The sequence below is a fragment of the Palaemon carinicauda genome, chromosome 17 (genome assembly GCF_036898095.1).
Source record: "Palaemon carinicauda isolate YSFRI2023 chromosome 17, ASM3689809v2, whole genome shotgun sequence".
NCBI lineage: Eukaryota > Metazoa > Arthropoda > Malacostraca > Decapoda > Palaemonidae > Palaemon > Palaemon carinicauda.
Genome location: NC_090741.1, coordinates 58294171 through 58312288, shown reverse-complemented (window position 1 = coordinate 58312288; position 18118 = coordinate 58294171). Strand labels below are relative to the sequence as shown.

Sequence of the window (18118 nt, the reverse complement as noted above, 5' to 3'; positions counted from 1 at the left end):
CTATTGTGGTATTTGTATGATGGAATCTCTACAATAACTGGCTGGTGAATGTTATTCCTGTTCTTTTTTTTTTCTCTGGGAAATGGTTCCTGCCAGCTGCACATGTTACCTTTCATGGAACTGATATGAGCATCTTGTGGTTTTCATCTCTTGCATATTTTTTATGAATTACTAATTGGTATTTGGTTATATCTTGACTATGCATTGTCCACAACATTTACTAATGTTATGACATGTACAACATTTACATTTTTCATCTCTAGGACTGCTGGGAGTACTCAGTCTTCTTATTAATTTCATTGAAATAGGTGATCTACATGAAATGACTCTCTCTCTCTCTCTCTCTCTCCTCTCTCTCTCTCTCCTCTCTCTCTCTCTCTCTCTCTCTCTCTCTCTCTCTCTCTCTCTCTCTCTCTCTCTCTCTCTATATATATATATATATATATATTTGCTTTTATGAATCTGTCTTTCCCATCATCAGGGTTAAAGCATGAACATAAACACAAAGTAATAGAATATTTGTGTTATGTTAAAGTTTTACCCCTGATGATGCGAAAAATTTTTTCCCAAAAGCTAAGTTGTATTGAATATAGTCCAAAACACCGAAGTTTCTGCTTTCAATTGCCTTTCTAGTATATATACTTACTGCATGGTGTATGCAAAGAATAAAATATTCATTGGTGCCAAAGTTACTCCCAGCTCCTAGTGGATGTAGGTACATGGTCTCTTCTTTTTTATACTTAACAATCTTGAATGAATGCATTATGTCGACCTTGTGCATCTTTAAGACCTTACATCTTCATCACCTCTTGTGTCTGGGTTACTTCTCACAGGCTCTGGAAGCAAGCGGTCATCAGCCCAAGGCAGTCCTCATGGTAAGCTGCTTGCTGATCAACAACACTTAATTTGTAGACTGGTTCATAGCCATATACGATACACATTTTTATATATATGTATACACAGTACCATTAACAATTTGGTATTTCATTGCAACTTCTCGTGGACTGAACTGCATGTGGCTTTATGAAATTATTTTCTGCAAGTGCTTTTGTATTCTCTACTAAACCTCTGTTTCCACTTTCTTCTTTGATCTTTCTATCAAATTTTCTTTTGACTTAATTTGTACAGCAACTGGCAATTTTCCCCAGTTGCACTAGGTTGTTGAATGGTCTTACGAGGCCCGATCGTGTTTCAAATTCATAAATCTAAATAATGTTTTCTAGGCTTTAGCTGGTTTTATGACAATGACATTGATTGCTTATGTTTTTAGATTGAACTTCCTTCTGTGTGGTTATCTAAAATTTTAGTTATACATTAACGTATTTGAATTAAAGGCTTATTTTAAGCACAGCATACACACTAGTGTGTGTGTTAAGGGTGTAATTATTAAAAGTTTTAAGTATTGCTCTTTCTCCTATAAATGAAAGTTTAGTGAAATACAGCATGTGGCTTACAATATCAGTAAATGGTACTGTAATTGGGACTATGCATGCAGACACTTTTGCATGCTTTAATGAAAATAGTATTTTTATTGTCCCATGGATTTTGAATTTGAATGAATTTATGATGAGTTTATTTTATGAATCTTCATATATGTTGACATTATATTTTAGTAGATTTAAGATGTACTGTAATTAAAGTTGCGTGTAGTAATAAGGGTACAGTATGACTTGAAGGATAAGGCTGTGAATGGTTTCCCAACCATATTATTTCAGCCTTTGAAAAATATAGTAGATATTATTGAGGGGGGTTTTTCTTAAAAAGTATTGTAGATGAATGCAAATACAAATTCTATCTTATATTATTGGTTTGTGATGTTTTTTGTTTCTCTTTATATTCTTGTTTCAGCTTATGTATTAGGTAGATGGAGGTGGTTACAATTTTTAGCTTTTGTGGCTGGAATTTTTCTTTTATCTTAGAAGCAAAAATATATAAGAAAGTAAGTACTGTGTTGTGTGTGGCATTAAGCAATACAATACAGTATACTGTACAGTAATGTGAATAGCTTTCTGTTTTTATGTTTAAGGATCGGTTTCTCTCATTTCTTTAGGTAGATGAATATTACCTGAGAAATGAAAGAAATCAGTAATGTAATTCTGCAATTTAAAATAAGTAAGCTGCTGATTACTCAGTTGTACCTGAAGATGAAATTTCTTTACAAGATAGTATTTTGAATTAAAATAGTTTGAAATATCAAATAGGAAATCAGTTTATTTCTTCATGAACATTTCAGACATGTGATTTAAAGGTCTATAGATTTGAACTTCATAATTATGGGTCCAACATCTTGCTAGAAAATATCTTCCCCCTTGTCCACTTTGCATGTCTGTTGAGGTTTGTTCTTCAACAGTGGTAAGTGCTGACATTTATGATGTGTGTAATTTTAGTTTTGTTTTATACTTAAACAATTACACCATTGAGAATTTTCTTTCCAACACCACTTTCCCTTCAAAAGACTTTATTAATGTAATGCCAAACCAATCTGTTTTAGCACAGTGTTTTTTTTTCTTTTTTTTTTTTTGTTTGTTTTTTAGGTTAAGGAATTCCACTTTTTGACAGGTTTAACACATGTCTGAATAATAAGATTAGACCATATTTACTACAACATTAGCTATCATTTGTAAAGATAATGCTAAATTCCAGTGTTCAGAATTGATATCTTTTACTTTGACCCCTCCCCCTCCCCTGTATACAGGTACATGATTCCGAAGAACCTAAAAGGGTTACAGATCAGGACCTTAAGACTAGGGCTTATTGGTGAAAAGCAAAAACTTATTTGGTTCCAATTTGCTTTTAACTTTATGATTGAGAAACATGGCCTGTGTAGAAAGAAGTAAATAAATACCCGGTAATTCATGAAATGTGCAGAAAACATCATAAGGTTTTTTATTGAGATTAAGATAGGGTAAACTGAAATCTAAAGCATTTTTGGTACATTCAATACTGTATAAAAAAAACTGCAGCATATTTGGTACATCTAATATTAAGAACTGCAGCTAATTTCTTACATTCAAAATTATTGTGCTAAAAGTGAAGGAGGCAGCTAGAAGTATTCAAGATTATTGTTTGATGAGGAATTAGTATTTCATCACAAATGCAGTACAATACCCGAGTGTGTCATATTAAGATGATCCAATGTATATCGCTATATTTTTATAAAGCAAAACTTTGGTTTTTACAGGTACTGATCCCACTGACTTGCTTGACGTTGCCAACAATGAAACGGATGTCATGCCAGTCATCCGAAAGAAGGAGAGGGATTACATGGGCATGTTCGAGTATGACAGGTCCGACGAAATGCAAATTATACGGGTGCTTATTTACGGTAAGATTATTCTATTGGAAACTGTTCTCTTCCTTATGTGGTTACCAATGACAACAAAACAATACATGCCTTGGAAGTTTACACACCTGAATTTGTAGTCACAGATTGCCTGGGAAATTACACTCGGGTTATATGTAATTGAACTTCAATGAGTATCATTTAAACAGCATGATTCCTGCAAATTGATTTAGGCCACACAATTAAAGTGGGCAAGTAAGTTTATGGTGGTTTTTACAATGTATAGGTAGTAGGTTGGCCAAGGCACCAGCCACCCATTGAGATGCTACCTGTAGTGTTACTGGGTCCAGTTTGGTCATATATTTTTATTATTTTTCTGGTAGCTGCCTTTAAACTATAATTTTAGGAAATTTTCAAATACTTTTACTGAACAGTACTATAATCCTGTTATGAATATTTGCCTAAATGTAATAGATATTTTTCTCCTTGCTTAATCCACTTTTAAGTTTCTAAACTAACCATTACCTCTTGTAGGTTTTACTGACTCAATTTATTTTCAGTTCCAAATAATGGTTATTTGATTTTTTTTTTTTTTTTTTTTAGTGCGACTTATTTGACTCATGCCACAAAAAAAAATAAAATTAAGATCCTAAATGCACGTTAAGCAATCTATTGTTTGGTCAAAACTTCATGGGTCTTACCCAAGTACTTACTCTCTAGTTTTACTCTTAACCCTTTTACCCCCAGGCTATTCTTTCCAACCCTTTACCCCCAGGGGTTATTTTTTTTTCAAGCACATTTTGCAATATAATTTATTCAAATTGCTCTAACAACCTTAATTTTCGTCATAGAGAGGTCAGGTTGGTCTCATTCTCTTGGAAAATGCCTGAAGTTCCTGAAAAAATTATAAAAAATATGCAAAAAAAAAATATAAATAGCAGTTTTTTGCAAGGACGTACCGGTACGTCCATGGGGGTAAAGGGATGAGTTTTGTGAAACGTACCAGTACGTCCTTTGGGGGTAAAAAGGTTAAGATTCCCAGTTTGACATAGGATCCAATTGTAATTGTTCTAGCAATATTTTCATCAAGTGTAGTAATCTTACCTGTGACACTGGGATGTGGGTTTCCAGTTTGGATAGACTAGCACGCTAGCCTCACCGTTGATCAAGAAAATTTACTTTATAATTAATCTAACCTGTCAGACCTGAGGAATAGCATAAGTACTAATGGTTTACATATCAATAAAAAAATAAAGATATTATTCAATAGTGATGTGGATTAAGTAAAGTAATTTATTTCATTTTTTAAAATAGATTTGGGAAAACGCTTTTAATTAATGTTAAATAATAATCATGAGTGACATAATATTTGTGCTAATAAATTACAGTACAGTATAGTTATTATTATTAATGAGAATAAAATTTTTATAATTATCTAGTTAATTTCCACAAATCTTATATATATAGATTGCATGTTAAAAAAAAAGAATTGATACGGTACTACAGTACTGTATATTAGTAGACCCAAATTGCTGTACTTATTTTGTAGGAATATTCTTTATAAAGGCTAAATTAACTTAGGATTGAGAAGTATTAAGGAATATTTTTGGCCTCCAGTATCTTTAAAACGGTATTTTGTACATAAAATAAATACTTTGAGGTTTGTGAGAATTAATGATCCAATTTATTTCTCTAAATTGTTTAGTAGTAAGTCATTGCTGTATTAAATCTACTGTAAATATTTGTTTAAATTCATATAGCTATGTATTACCAATTGCTAAAACATGTTATTTAATTTTATGCAATTCTTGAATTTAATAGTGCACCGAAGTTGAAATAACATATTTTTTGCAGAGTTGAAACCTCGAGTAGCAGTAACCTTTTTACCTGGCTTGCCAGCATACATCTTGTTTATGTGTATCAGACACACAGATCATATAAACGATGATGAAAAGGTTCGCTCTCTTCTGAATAACATTGTAAATGGCGTTAAAAGAGTCATCAAGAAACGCCATGAAGACTTGGATTCAACAGTTCTCTGGCTTTCAAATACACTGCGACTTTTGCACAACCTTAAGCAATATTCTGGCGACAAAGCTTTCCAGGCAGAAAATACTGTAAAGCAAAATGAACAAAGCCTTAAAAACTTTGACCTTTCTGAGTATAGACAAGTTTTGTCAGACATAGCAGTTTGGATATATAATGTGAGTACTGTTTGTGTTTGTTGCATGTAGGATTTACATTGAAAATAGAATTTTGGAAGATCAATAGCAGTTGAATATAAACTTTAGTTTTTAAAATTGTGATACTGTACTATAGTAATTTGGAAAATAAATAGCCTTTAACTTATCCACCTTTAAGCAAAAATTACTAAACTATACATGATTAGTGTGTCAAAGTTCAAAATATTGATGAAAAGGGCATGTAAATATTTTGTTACTATGCTGAACATTACAGCAGATTATTTTAATTTATTTAAAAGTTTATGAACGTCAATTTGTAAAATTTACAATTTGTTGAACTTCCATTTGTAGCAGTTTACTTCTAATTCAGATCATGACTTGAAATAACATTATACTCAAATCCTTGTATCTTTCCAGGGTGTAATTAAATTAATGGAGGAAAAAGTCCAGCCACTTATTGTGCCTTCCATCTTGGAACATGAAGCTATCGCAGGCCTGTCTGGAAATAAGCCAGGTGGCATGAGAGGTAAGAATCTTTGGTGTAGAAAATTTGTTAAGGCTTAGTGGTGATGCTTAAGAAAATTTATAAAGGAGGCTTTAAAAATTATAAATTAATATATTCAACGGATACCTGTTTTCCAAATTAAACCGACGCCTTCGAATTGAGTTGGATTCTTTCTACCGAAAACAATTTTCAATACACAGAGTTTTTGCTCTTTGTTTTAGATAGTACTGTACTGCTAAAAGATAAGACAAGAAATAAATTCACTTTTTGTGTAAACTTTTTAATAGTTGCGATTCTATGTTATCTCCTAGAATTGGTTCAAATATACGTTCAGTATAAGAGATTTAGTAAGTTGTTTTTTCAAATAACAATCATATTCAATGGGAATATAGTCTCTAAAACATAAATTTTATTTCATTTTATATATACTAATGCTGTATTATATGACATTCCTATTTTATTTTTTTATACACTGATACCGTATTATATCACAAAATAAAAATATTCCTTAAAAGAAGCACAGGAAGGAAAATATGAAAAAATACTAAATATTTTCACGTACGTGAAATACCCTATATAAATTGAGGGGGTCAATTTAGATATCATGATCTTTCTTTTTATTTACAGTATACTTGACTCATATAAAAATTCTCTAATATTTGTCTGAACTAATCCTACAGGTCGTGCAGGAAGTGTAGCCCGTGAACTAGAGTCGCCAGTAGAGCCGCAGAAGGCGCTAGATCTCTTGCTCAAGGAGATGACCCAATTCTACCGCACTCTGGCCATGTTTGGCACAGATCCTGAGCTTATCACACAAGTCTTCAGACAGGTATGTATAAGCTTTAGAAACTTAAGTCATCGGTTTCCAAGTGATTCTTGAAACTTTAGCATTTACATTTTCTTCTAATATCAAAGTACCACGTGTGTGATTTATGGATTACTTATGTTTCCATAAAACCTTTTTCAGTATTTTTTATGCATAATATGAATGCACTTAACTTGAAGGGTTCAGTAAATAAAACACATTGATAATGTATTGCATTTCTCATATTTATATATAAAAAAAACTATTTTTTCACCAATAATAGCTAGTCAAAATCCTAAATGAGGTGTGTCTAGTTTGTTTAAAGTTATAGTAATCAAAATTATGCAAGACCAGTTCATTTATCAATTGAAAAATCATAATAGAGAAATTTATTGAAGTGCTAAGAACTAAATATTTCTTATGTCTATATATTTGAATGTGTTGTTATATGAAATTCAAGTTTTCCTTTCTTACCTTGCAAAGCATGAGATATATTTACTCAAAAGTTAGAATAATCTTACCCTTTTTATACAGTTTTTAACTGAATACAGTATGTGTATATGAATTAATGTACAGTGTTTAGATGCATAATATGCATTTAATCTTACATAATTTTTGGTACTTCACCAGTCAGTGTCCAGGAATTATTAAAAGTTTAGAAATTACATTAAAAATTTAAGTTAGCTTCATTTTGGGCTTGGAAAAGACTTTCGTTAATGAAACTTGAGAAATATACTGTATTTATTATAATGAAATTGATGATAGATTTGGCTGTGAATTTTTTTTAATGTCTCTTAGTAAAAGTAATTAACTCAAAAATCAGTCACAACTTGTTTTAGATAGAATATTTACTATACTTGAGCAGATAAGTGGTGGTAACTTTAAAAAGAAAAATTTAATAAGCTGCTGCTGCTGCTGCTTTTTTTTTTTTTTTTTTTTTTTTTTTTTTTTTTTTTTTGAGAGAGAGAGAGGATGTATTGTGCAATAATGCTTTTCACCAATGTGACTTATGTTGATTTCATTGAGTGAAATGGTACTAAGCTGCAATTTGTTTTTATCAAGGATTAAAAGTAAGTGTCAAGAATTGAATTCTTTTAAATTCCATACTGTATGTAATTGGCAATTCAATTTTTTTTTTTTTCAGATCTTCTACTTTATCTGCGCTGGATCCTTAAATAATCTTCTCTTACGCAAAGATATGTGTCATTGGTCAAAGGGTATGCAGATACGTTATAATTTGAGCCACTTAGAACAGTGGACCAGAGATATGAGGCTCCACGAGTCAGGCGTTACAGAAACATTAGCTCCAATAATACAAGCAGCTCAGCTTCTCCAAGCCCGTAAGACAGACGATGATGTTCATTCTATATGTGATATGTGCGACAAGTTGTCTGTATCCCAGGTAAGTAAATTTACATTTTTTTTTCTTTTATTTCATGTTCTCTCTAATAGGCCTAGTTTATTTCACTAAATACAGTAAATCATGGTTTAGTGTTTAACTTTTCTTCTTTATGTTCAGTTCATCTCTCCTATAGAAAACTAATACTGTATCTTGAGCAACACATTCAAAGTGGTTTACAGTAGCAATTGCAAGTGATAAACTTTAGTCTTTAATTATGACTTAACAATTACATATTACTTAATTTATCACATACAGTACCTATCAAGCATACATTACCATACCTTTATGTAACAAATTCCAATTGCGCCAACTTGTGCTTAATGTTTAAGAAGACCTCTACAGTGCATACTGCGTTCTTGAGCGACATATGAATACAATAGAGTGGTTTCAGTAATTTTTTGCTAATCTTTGTTCGGAAGCTGGCTTTGTACTTTATTAAGGGGCTATTGTTAGTATGAATTTAATTATTTTTAATTTGTTTGTTTTTCCAATGTCTTGACTGTAGACTTAGAAAACCTATGTTTACAATTGCAATCTTTTTTTCCTTTAGGGATTGAGGAGTTTTCATATCCTTTAATGATAGAATTCCACACTGGCCTTATTTGTTGCAGTGTCATTAGCCATGTTCTCTATCCAAAAGTAACCATTACCCCAGGTTCTATGTTTGATTTTAGTTTGGCATTTATTTTAGAACTTGTGAATTTCTTTTAACAAATTTAAAAAAAATGTTTTAGAGTTTATTTGAATTACTGATATTCCAGTGAACGGGAGCATTTGCTAATTTTCAAATATAGGCCAGAGTGCATTATTGTGTGTCCTTTTTGTGTGTGTTGCAGCCATACCTTGGCCACATGCAAATCTCCAGAGCTACTTTATAAACAATAAATACAAGAGGTAGTGATAGTTGTTCTGCTGTCTCCTCTGCCTTAGAAGATACATATTCTGGAAAGTTTCCTAGGCTTACTAATTACTTTGCTTATTAGTTCACCCAGCATTTGAATAATTTAAGTCTGAGGATGCCTTCATGGATTTCAACAAATACCAATTTTGTTGTAGTGCTAGGTACCATAGAAATAAATTGTTTGAATGTCCAGGGATACCTTCCAACTGATGGGTCTTTTTTACAATCCTTCTCCTGCTTCCTCCACTCACTGCTGCAATGGTCTCATCGTATCTTGTAAAGCCTGCAGTATTGGTTGCTCTTGAAATGCCACCTACTGTTCTTCCACTTCGAGTTGTACTTTAGGTATACATTTTCGCCTGATTCTGGGCCCATGGATTCAAATTCTTACCGTTAGAATATCATTGTAAGAGTTATGGGGAAAGGGTCCCTACAGTCTTGCATGGGAGATATAAATCCCCCAGCATAATTTTAAAGCATCATATGGTCAAGCAGACTTTATTTATGAGTGTAGCCATCTTGGAGACTAGCATCGAGCCCATAAATTATGGCTTTCAAGTGTTATAGATTGCGACTGCCTTTACTCCTGTAACTGTGACAGCTTTTGTTCCCTGAGGGACAGTTTTGACTTCCGTCATTGCTCATCAGGTCACAGCAGAAGGTATACTGTACTTCAAATATGGAAAATGGCATATTCTGTAAGTAACGAAAGTGTTTTCCTACTAAAGATTTGCTCAAGCCTGGTTACCCTAGATAGGTGAAATGATCTTGCTCCTCCTATAACTCCACCTGGTTCATAAGTTCCCCGTACCCCTGACACCCTGCTTGCTTCTTCCGAGGCGGTAAGTTTAAATTTACTCTTTAATATCAAATGCTTGTGGTTCACAATTTTGATGAAGAACCATATAAGAATCTCTACTTTGCAAAAATAAAAATATAACTTCCTTAGCTTCTTCATAACATATGTGATTCCCAATCATACAAGTAAGTCGCAATCGCTGACCTTCAACAGGGCAACAATGAATCTTCCACTAAGATAAGTGATCTGCTTATGACGTACAGTAGTGCATTGTCACACTATCCTCAAGGATGTGACACTTATATAGTGTTTGGTTCCAGTAGAAGTTACAACTATTCCTTGTGGACTCACACTTTAGTTTTTACTTATAGTGGCAGTCTGGCAAAAATAGGGATATATGTTGTAGGATTGCCATGTGTTTATTACCACAGAAGTCATTACTTGTGGGCTTCCCACCTGTTCATTGCCACAGATATCATCCTTGTAAATTCTCCATCCTCTTTCTTACAAGAGGGCTTAGACTTGAGAACTGACAAGTACTCAAAAAAATATACTCTTGGTAGGAGATACTAGTCATTATCCAGTACCCAAGAGCGGCATTAATTTTGAACATCATCATTTGCTTTGCTAGTTTTCCTTTGGCTTCTGTAATACAATTGATAAATGTCATCAGGGGTTGCCAGATTGTTTTTTCTTGTAGAGCTTTCATCATACTCATTTCCTGCATGCTGTATCCAGTAGACCAGTGCCCTGTTAAGGAAGAGGGAGTGACTCCTAAGGACCTCTAAGGTTTATTCTTTCCATAATCTTTGGTAAAGAAGTTTTCTAAAAATCCTACCTCCACAGCCAACAACAAGACTTTCTTGAGTGTAGATATTAGTGATATGACCTCTTGAGACAGAAGGCCGGAGAGATACACGAGCGCTCTTTGTTGGCTTAGGTATAACAGGACAATCAACAGGGCAATAGCACAGGAAGATACTTCCCTCATTCCCAGAGGAGTAAGCATAGCTTGGAGACAATATCCTTTTCATTGGAGTCAATGCTCATGGGCAATGATGCAACAGAGTGCTTTGTCGGCAGAACAGGGGACTTCTCATCCAATATTCAGAGAGCTTTGGCCAGAGCAAGTTCAATGGCCAGCAAATACAAAACTGAAGATCAGGAATTATCTTGAAGTGTAGGCCTCCCTGCTTTTCTAGGGGAAGCAGGGGAGTTTACTTCCTTGTACAATTCCCCTTAAGGATAAAGATTGCTGATCATCTTCGGTGTGCGGATGAAACCAAAGGAGAATGATACGCTTGGTTTTCTCCTTCCTATGCTGAAATCTTGCCCACTGGGACGGCAACCACTCGAGGGGAATACAAAGTGGAGCGCTGCCCTTTGCACATCGAACACAGTTAAGATCAATCTCATCCTTACTTATGAAAGTTCCACAATGACAATCCAGCAGTCTTGGACATGTATGCATTTTACGAAGTTCCTTCACACTCGTACTGTAACGAGAAAGATACTATTAGGAGAAAACTGCACAAAACCTCAGATTGGTTGGAGAGCATCAGGAACACGTATGTCCAACACAACAGCCAGAGTATGAAGAGACTCAGCACTGTCAGACCGAGACCACCAGTGATACTGGATGGTGGTTGCTAGAACCTAGATAATTCTTCATTGGCCATTACCAGCTGTCACCAGAATCTACCCCTACTAAAGGACTTAGGTTTGTATAGCTAGAAAAAATACAAATTACTTTTAAAATTTTATATTTTGAAAACAGCATGAGGTCTTTACATAGCAATGAAGGCCTAGAAGATGATCAAATTAAGGAGCAGGCCTAGCACCAAAGCTTTAAACACGTCAAATTTGTTCCAGCATGTTCACAGTTGGGTAAAATTATTGAAAACTACCTGTCTGCTTAAACTATTTACCACCAGTCGGCTAAAAGGTTTTCTGTTCAAATTACAGTAGTGTACTGTACTTTTACGTACCAGTATTTAATTTTCCAACAATGCATCATAATAAATAGACTACTCATACTGTAATCATTATTTTTCCAGATCATAAAAATCCTTAACCTCTATACACCTGCTGATGATTTTGAGGAGAGAGTGCCTATTAGCTTCATTCACAAGATCCAAACAAAGTTACAGGAACGAGCAGAGGGTGAACAAGCTCAGGTATGTTTTGTTTATAAGATAGTTATACTGTACTAGAAATAATAACATACAGTGTCTATAACATGAATATTTGCAAACCCATATTAAACCTCACCATTCAAGTGTAATCTGAATGGTTTCCCACAGTTTCATAAAAAAGTTATCTAAAGCTATTAAGACACTCAATTGATTTTCCAGGCAACGTTGTTGATGAATACCAAATTTGCCTTCCCCGTGAGATTCCCATTCAACCCTTCAAGCATTCATCTTGAGGATATTGAGTTACCAGATTCTCTAAGCCTCAGCATGTTGAAGAAAGTTTAATAAGGAACTTGGGGGTTATATATATTTGAAAAATGCTTTAAATGGACTGGTAGTCCAGTGTTAGTACTTCTGTAAATTTTATACTATGATAAACATTCCTTAACATTTTCTTTATGATATTTATAGAACACATTGAAAATCATTTTGTTCATATACTTTTAATTGAAAGTGAAAATTGCATTTGTGAGCTGTTTTTGCTTGGGCATATATAAGAGAGATTGAATTTGCAAAGAAATTAAATACTGTACATTCCATAACATTCGCTAATAGTTTTATGTATGATATTTTAAAACCATGTCATTTTGAAAATGTTACCGGCCAGAAGGGCCTAACGTGACCTTCATTGCAGCTTGATTGCTGTTTATGGAGTTTTGTGCTTATCATGAAGGTGCAGGATAATAAAGTCACTGCAAGTACCTGTGTGGCTACAATAAAAGCATTTTTTTACTTGTACTAATGTGATGGAGATTTCAATCTCCTCCTCCTTATGCATTCCATGCACATTCCAGAACATATATTTGAATATTAGTGTATTATATGATTGATAGTGTTATTTATTTATTGTATGGATGTTCAGAGTTTATGGCAAGCATGATTCTTGCTCCTTTTGGTTCCTACATAAAATAACATATACAGTAATACAGAATTATGTAAAGTTAATAGTTCAGCTTTGACAAGTTAATTGTAATTTTCAGTAAAAGAAAATTATTCACGTGTTCTGTACGTATGTACATACATACACATGAAACATACATAAATAATATACATACTGTACAGAAATAGTATAGGGGGAGTTTGTCCTTCAAGGAAATAGGGGTAAAAACAATAATGTACTTAAGCAAAACTGCAATTTCCTTGATGATCTCTTTCAAAACTTAAAAACATATACGAGGTGATGAAAACAGATTGTATTCTTGTTCAGTAATATTCTGTAAATAGTTAATGTATGTATGGAATTTATTTAAAACTGCAGCTTTGGTGCTTAGCACAAGCACCGTCACAATTGTTTGTTTAGTTACATGAAAAGTATCAAAACTTTGTACTTGTTAATTTCCAGCAATGATTTTTTAATATATAGCAGCTTATGTGTGTTATTGTGTAATTTTTGTGCAGATGCAGATCTTAATAGTGAATGTAGCTAAAAGGTAAAACTTGGGTCAGTGGACACTGGTACATCTACTGTTTGCTCTAATAGGTATAGCCAGTTGGTAGTCCCGTGTACACAATTTTATGTAGATTTATAAGGTTTGTCATGCAATTTTCAAAACTGAATTTACATGAACAGACATTGGGTAAGCGCTCCAGATTATTTGCTACATATCACATAAGAAACCCATCATAAAAACAGCTGCCCCTTTTTCATCACTCACGAGAATCTGGATCTTGAGTTAGCCTAATATATTGCATAATTTTTAACTTCTGTGATGTTAATTAGCAGTTATTTTTCCCAAATGCATAATTGGCTTAACTTTAAATATTTTTGAGTTAGGAGCCAATTACAATTTTCCTCTGCATTGACCTGATACATTATCAGATCAGTATATTTTACATTTTACATGAACCAGATGGATAAATTTGCATTTATTTTTTCTTAATGATTAAGAAAGACTTGAGATTGTTATGTATATAAGATCTGAGTGGAATCATGTTGCCCTGTGTTGCTTTGTGATTAAAATGTCAATTGGAAATTAAACCGAAATTATTTTCCAGCTTTTCTTTACCAATCATTCTGGTGGTATTGTGGTAAAGAACTCGGTCAAATTGGATTCATATACAAGAAGCCTTATGTGACAAGAGACCAGTTTGCCATTCCTTGTGGACTACAGGAGGGCAGCTCTACATTTCCAAGTGAGACTCCTAACAGTACAAAGGACCTTTCTCAATTTATGGATTCCCCACTCAAGATTACCACCATTTAAAGGCATGTCTCAGGTCCTTCCTCATGGAGACTGGGGCAGTTACTGAAGACCTACAATGTACCTAGTGGCATATGGCTATTACAAGTCTTTTGGAAGTACATTAAAGCAATTCCTGCTGAGGCATTCAAAAGTTCAAGAGTGCTTCCAATCACTCACTTTTACAAAGTTTACAAAGAAGTGGTAAAAATGTATGTAGTCTTCTGATATATCTTGAATGACTGGCTTAATTTTCTTACGAGCATTCGACATCCATCAAGGTTTAGCATAACAAGACTTAACACCTTTCTCTCATCAAACCTGTCAACATTACTTCCTAGTAGACAACTGAGCATTCCTTTGACAAGCTGAAGGTTACACTCATCGTGGATGAAAAAGCAAACTCCAATTTAAACTGAAATTTCTGGTAAAAACATTCTACTATCAGGAAAGGGTATAATGCTTAAAAAAAAAAAAAAAAAAAAAAATAAAGGGAGAGAGAAACTCTCTCTGGCTGATTTTTCAAGCTTAGTCTCTTCAACTATTAGGAAAGGTACAATACTCCGGGAGAATCCTCTGTCAAGATTAACATCTCAACCAGTAGGAAAAGTGCAATGCTTCAGATCTCTTTGTAAAAAATGACCTTTTAACCCTGGATAGGTACGCTCCTCGGACACCCCTTTAAGGGTATACTCGGACGCGAACACCCCTTTAAGGGTATACTCGGACGCGAACGACCCCGACGGCAAAAAAAATTCTTGAAAAATCAGTTTTTGCAGTAACCTCCTTTTTTCTTTTGCCAAAAAAAACTTCAATGAATGCTTAAAACAACTGTAAAGATAAATACTACTCATCTGCAGAAAAACTATTTATTATAAATATTTTAAAAAATAAAGTAGAAAAAAAAAAGACCCGACATAAAAATTCATAAAAAAAAAGTTTATACATATATACACAAATCCTTTTAGGAATTGATTCTTGAATGTTTAGGACACATCTTGATGTATTTTGGATGAAGTCAGACCCATGGAGGTGAAGATCTGAAATGAGAAAAAAAGGGTAACTTTTTTTGGCCAAAAAAATTTGTCCAAATTTCATGAATTTTTTTGGGTACCCAAATGAAATAGGAAGTGGCTAATTTTTTTAGGGAATAAACATATGTTATCCTAAAATAGAAATATGTAAAAAAATCTTCATTATTTTGTAAATTACATTTATATCAGGGGCCATATCTAAAGGTAATTTTTTGAGTACTTAGAAATTTCGTAAAAAAATACATATATTTAATATATAATATGATATTTATGCAGGTAAAAATATACCAAAATATCACAAATTCTATAGGGAACAAGAATATATATAGATAGGGCAGCTTACGCTTCGGATATGTCCACAAAATGGCCGCCAACCACACTGACTCACTCCCTAATCTGCCACTTGAAATGTAGGAAGGGTATGTCAATTTCAAGGTGTTATTTACTAATCTAATTATTATTGGATATGCATAAAAATTGTATGGTGGGTTGCTGGATAATTGTCGATTATTTTACGACTATAAAATTAAAATTCTGACCCAAAAAAATTTTTTTGAAGGGAAATAAAATCGAAAAAAAAAAATGTAAAACAATATTTTAGCTAAAAAAATTTGATGATATTCAATCAAAAAAAAAGTAAACAAAATTTTCCGACAAATAAACATCTAGAGGAATCATTACTCTGTGATAGTTCCTTAGTACGTAGTAATTTTGAAAGAATTGGGAAAAAACGAAAAAATGGCAATCACCGGAAAATCGAACACATACCTATATATACGCCATATCTGGCTAAAAAAAAGATAGGCATGGGTAGCCAGATCATCTAGAAACACTTTCCAACACTATAAAAATATAAGTTTTGCGACACTACTTGCCAATTCCTTACGGTAACATGACTAAGCAAAAAAATGCAAAACAAATAAAAAGGGGCACTCGCGGAAAAATGGCTAACATTCTAATATACGGCATTTCAGAAAAAAAAAATTCAGCCACGTGCTAGGCAAACCATCAAGGCACATTTTCCGACAAATAAACATCTAAATGAATAATTACTCTGTGATAGTTCCTTAGTACGTAGTAATTTTGAAAGAAATGGGAAAAAACGAAAAAATGGCAATCACAGGAAAATCGAACACATACCTATATATACGCCATATCTGGCTAAAAAAAGAAGATAGGCATGGGTAGCCAGATCATCTAGAAACACTTTCCAACAATATAAAATTATAAGTTTTGCGACACTACTTGCCAATTCCTTACGGTAACATGACTAAGCAAAAAAATGCAAAACAAATAAAAAGGGGCACTCGTGGAAAAATGGCCATTCTAATATACGGCATTTCAGAAAAAAAAAAATTCAGCCACGTGCTAGGCAAACCATCAAGGCATATTTTCCGACAAATAAACATATAAATGAAATATTACTCTGTGATAGTTCCTTAGTACGTAGTAATTTTGAAAGAAATGGGAAAAAACGAAAAAATGGCAATCACAGGAAAATCGAACACATACTTATATATACGCCATATCTGGCTAAAAAAAAATAGGCATGGGTAGCCAGATCATCTAGAAACACTTTCAAACACTGTAAAAATATAAGTTTTGCGACACTACTTGCCAATTCCTTACGGTAACATGACTAAGCAAAAAAATGCAAAACAAATAAAAAGGGGCACTCGCGGAAAAATGCCCAACATTCTAATATACGGCATCTCAGATAAAAAAAAAAAAAGACATGCACGTGTTAGCCCAACCATCAAGGCACACTTTCTAACACATAAACATGAAAAAAAAATCAATAATATACGGCAATTCCTTACTACGTAGTAAATTTTTACAAATATTGAAAAAAAAACAGAAATTGGCAACCGCTGTTAAATACCCAATATACCAATAACTACGTCGTATCTGACAAAAACAAAATCACGCATGGGTAGCCAGATCATCTAGACACACTTTCCAACACTAAAAAAGCAAAAGTTTTACGACACTATTTCGCAATATCTTACGGAAAAATGACTTGGCAAAAAAATGAAAAAGGGACACTCGCGGTAAAATGCCCGACATTCTAATATACGACATCTCAGATAAAAAAAAAGACATGCACGTGTTAGCCCAACCATCAAGGCACACTTTCTAACACATAAACATGAAAAAAAAATGAATAATATACGGCAATTCCTTACTACGTAGTAAATTTTTACAAATATTGAAAAAAAACAGAAATTGGCAACCGCTGTTAAATACCCAATATACCAATAACTACGTCGTATCTGACAAAAACAAAATCACGCATGGGTAGCCAGATCATCTAGACACACTTTCCAACACTAAAAAAGCAAAAGTTTTACGACACTATTTCGCAATATCTTACGGAAAAATGACTTGGCAAAAAAATGAAAAAAAATGAAAAAGGGACACTCGCGGTAAAATGCCCGACATTCTAATATACGACATCTCAGATAAAAAAAAAGACATGCACGTGTTAGCCCAACCATCAAGGCACACTTTCTAACACATAAACATGAAAAAAAAATGAATAATATACGGCAATTCCTTACTACGTAGTAATTTTTTCAAATATTGAAAAAAAAACAGAAATTGGTAACCGCAGTTAAATACCCAATATACCAATAACTACGTCGTATCTGACAAAAACAAAGTCATGCATGGGTAGCCAGATCATCTAGACACACTTTCCAACACTAAACAAGCAAAAGTTTTACGACACTATTTGGCAATATCTTACGGAAAAATGACTTGGCAAAAAAATGAAAAAAAATGAAAAAGGGGCACTCGCGGTAAAATGGTCCTCGTGGTGATGAACGACA

At 33.5% G+C, this 18118-nt stretch overlaps 2 protein-coding genes across 10 annotated transcripts in view; one reads left to right on the top strand and one right to left on the bottom strand.

The window, feature by feature from the left end:
* Nucleotides 1-14062, top strand: part of LOC137656788 (unconventional myosin-Va-like) — a 20071-nt gene extending 6009 nt beyond the window's left edge. Inside the window, exons 2-9 of one of the 2 annotated variants that reach the window (XM_068391082.1) lie at nt 834-875; nt 3182-3325; nt 5138-5487; nt 5884-5992; nt 6652-6800; nt 7921-8178; nt 11936-12055; nt 12233-14062. In XM_068391082.1, coding sequence (XP_068247183.1) covers nt 834-875; nt 3182-3325; nt 5138-5487; nt 5884-5992; nt 6652-6800; nt 7921-8178; nt 11936-12055; nt 12233-12358 — 1298 coding nt within the window. In that variant the 3' untranslated portion in view covers nt 12359-14062. The remainder of the gene's footprint in view (nt 1-833; nt 876-3181; nt 3326-5137; nt 5488-5883; nt 5993-6651; nt 6801-7920; nt 8179-11935; nt 12056-12232) is intronic. The other variant, XM_068391083.1, reaches the window with a different exon arrangement.
* The window catches only part of didum (dilute class unconventional myosin), a 309989-nt gene that overhangs the window by 35433 nt on the left and 256438 nt on the right, over nt 1-18118 (bottom strand). The window lies entirely within an intron of this gene.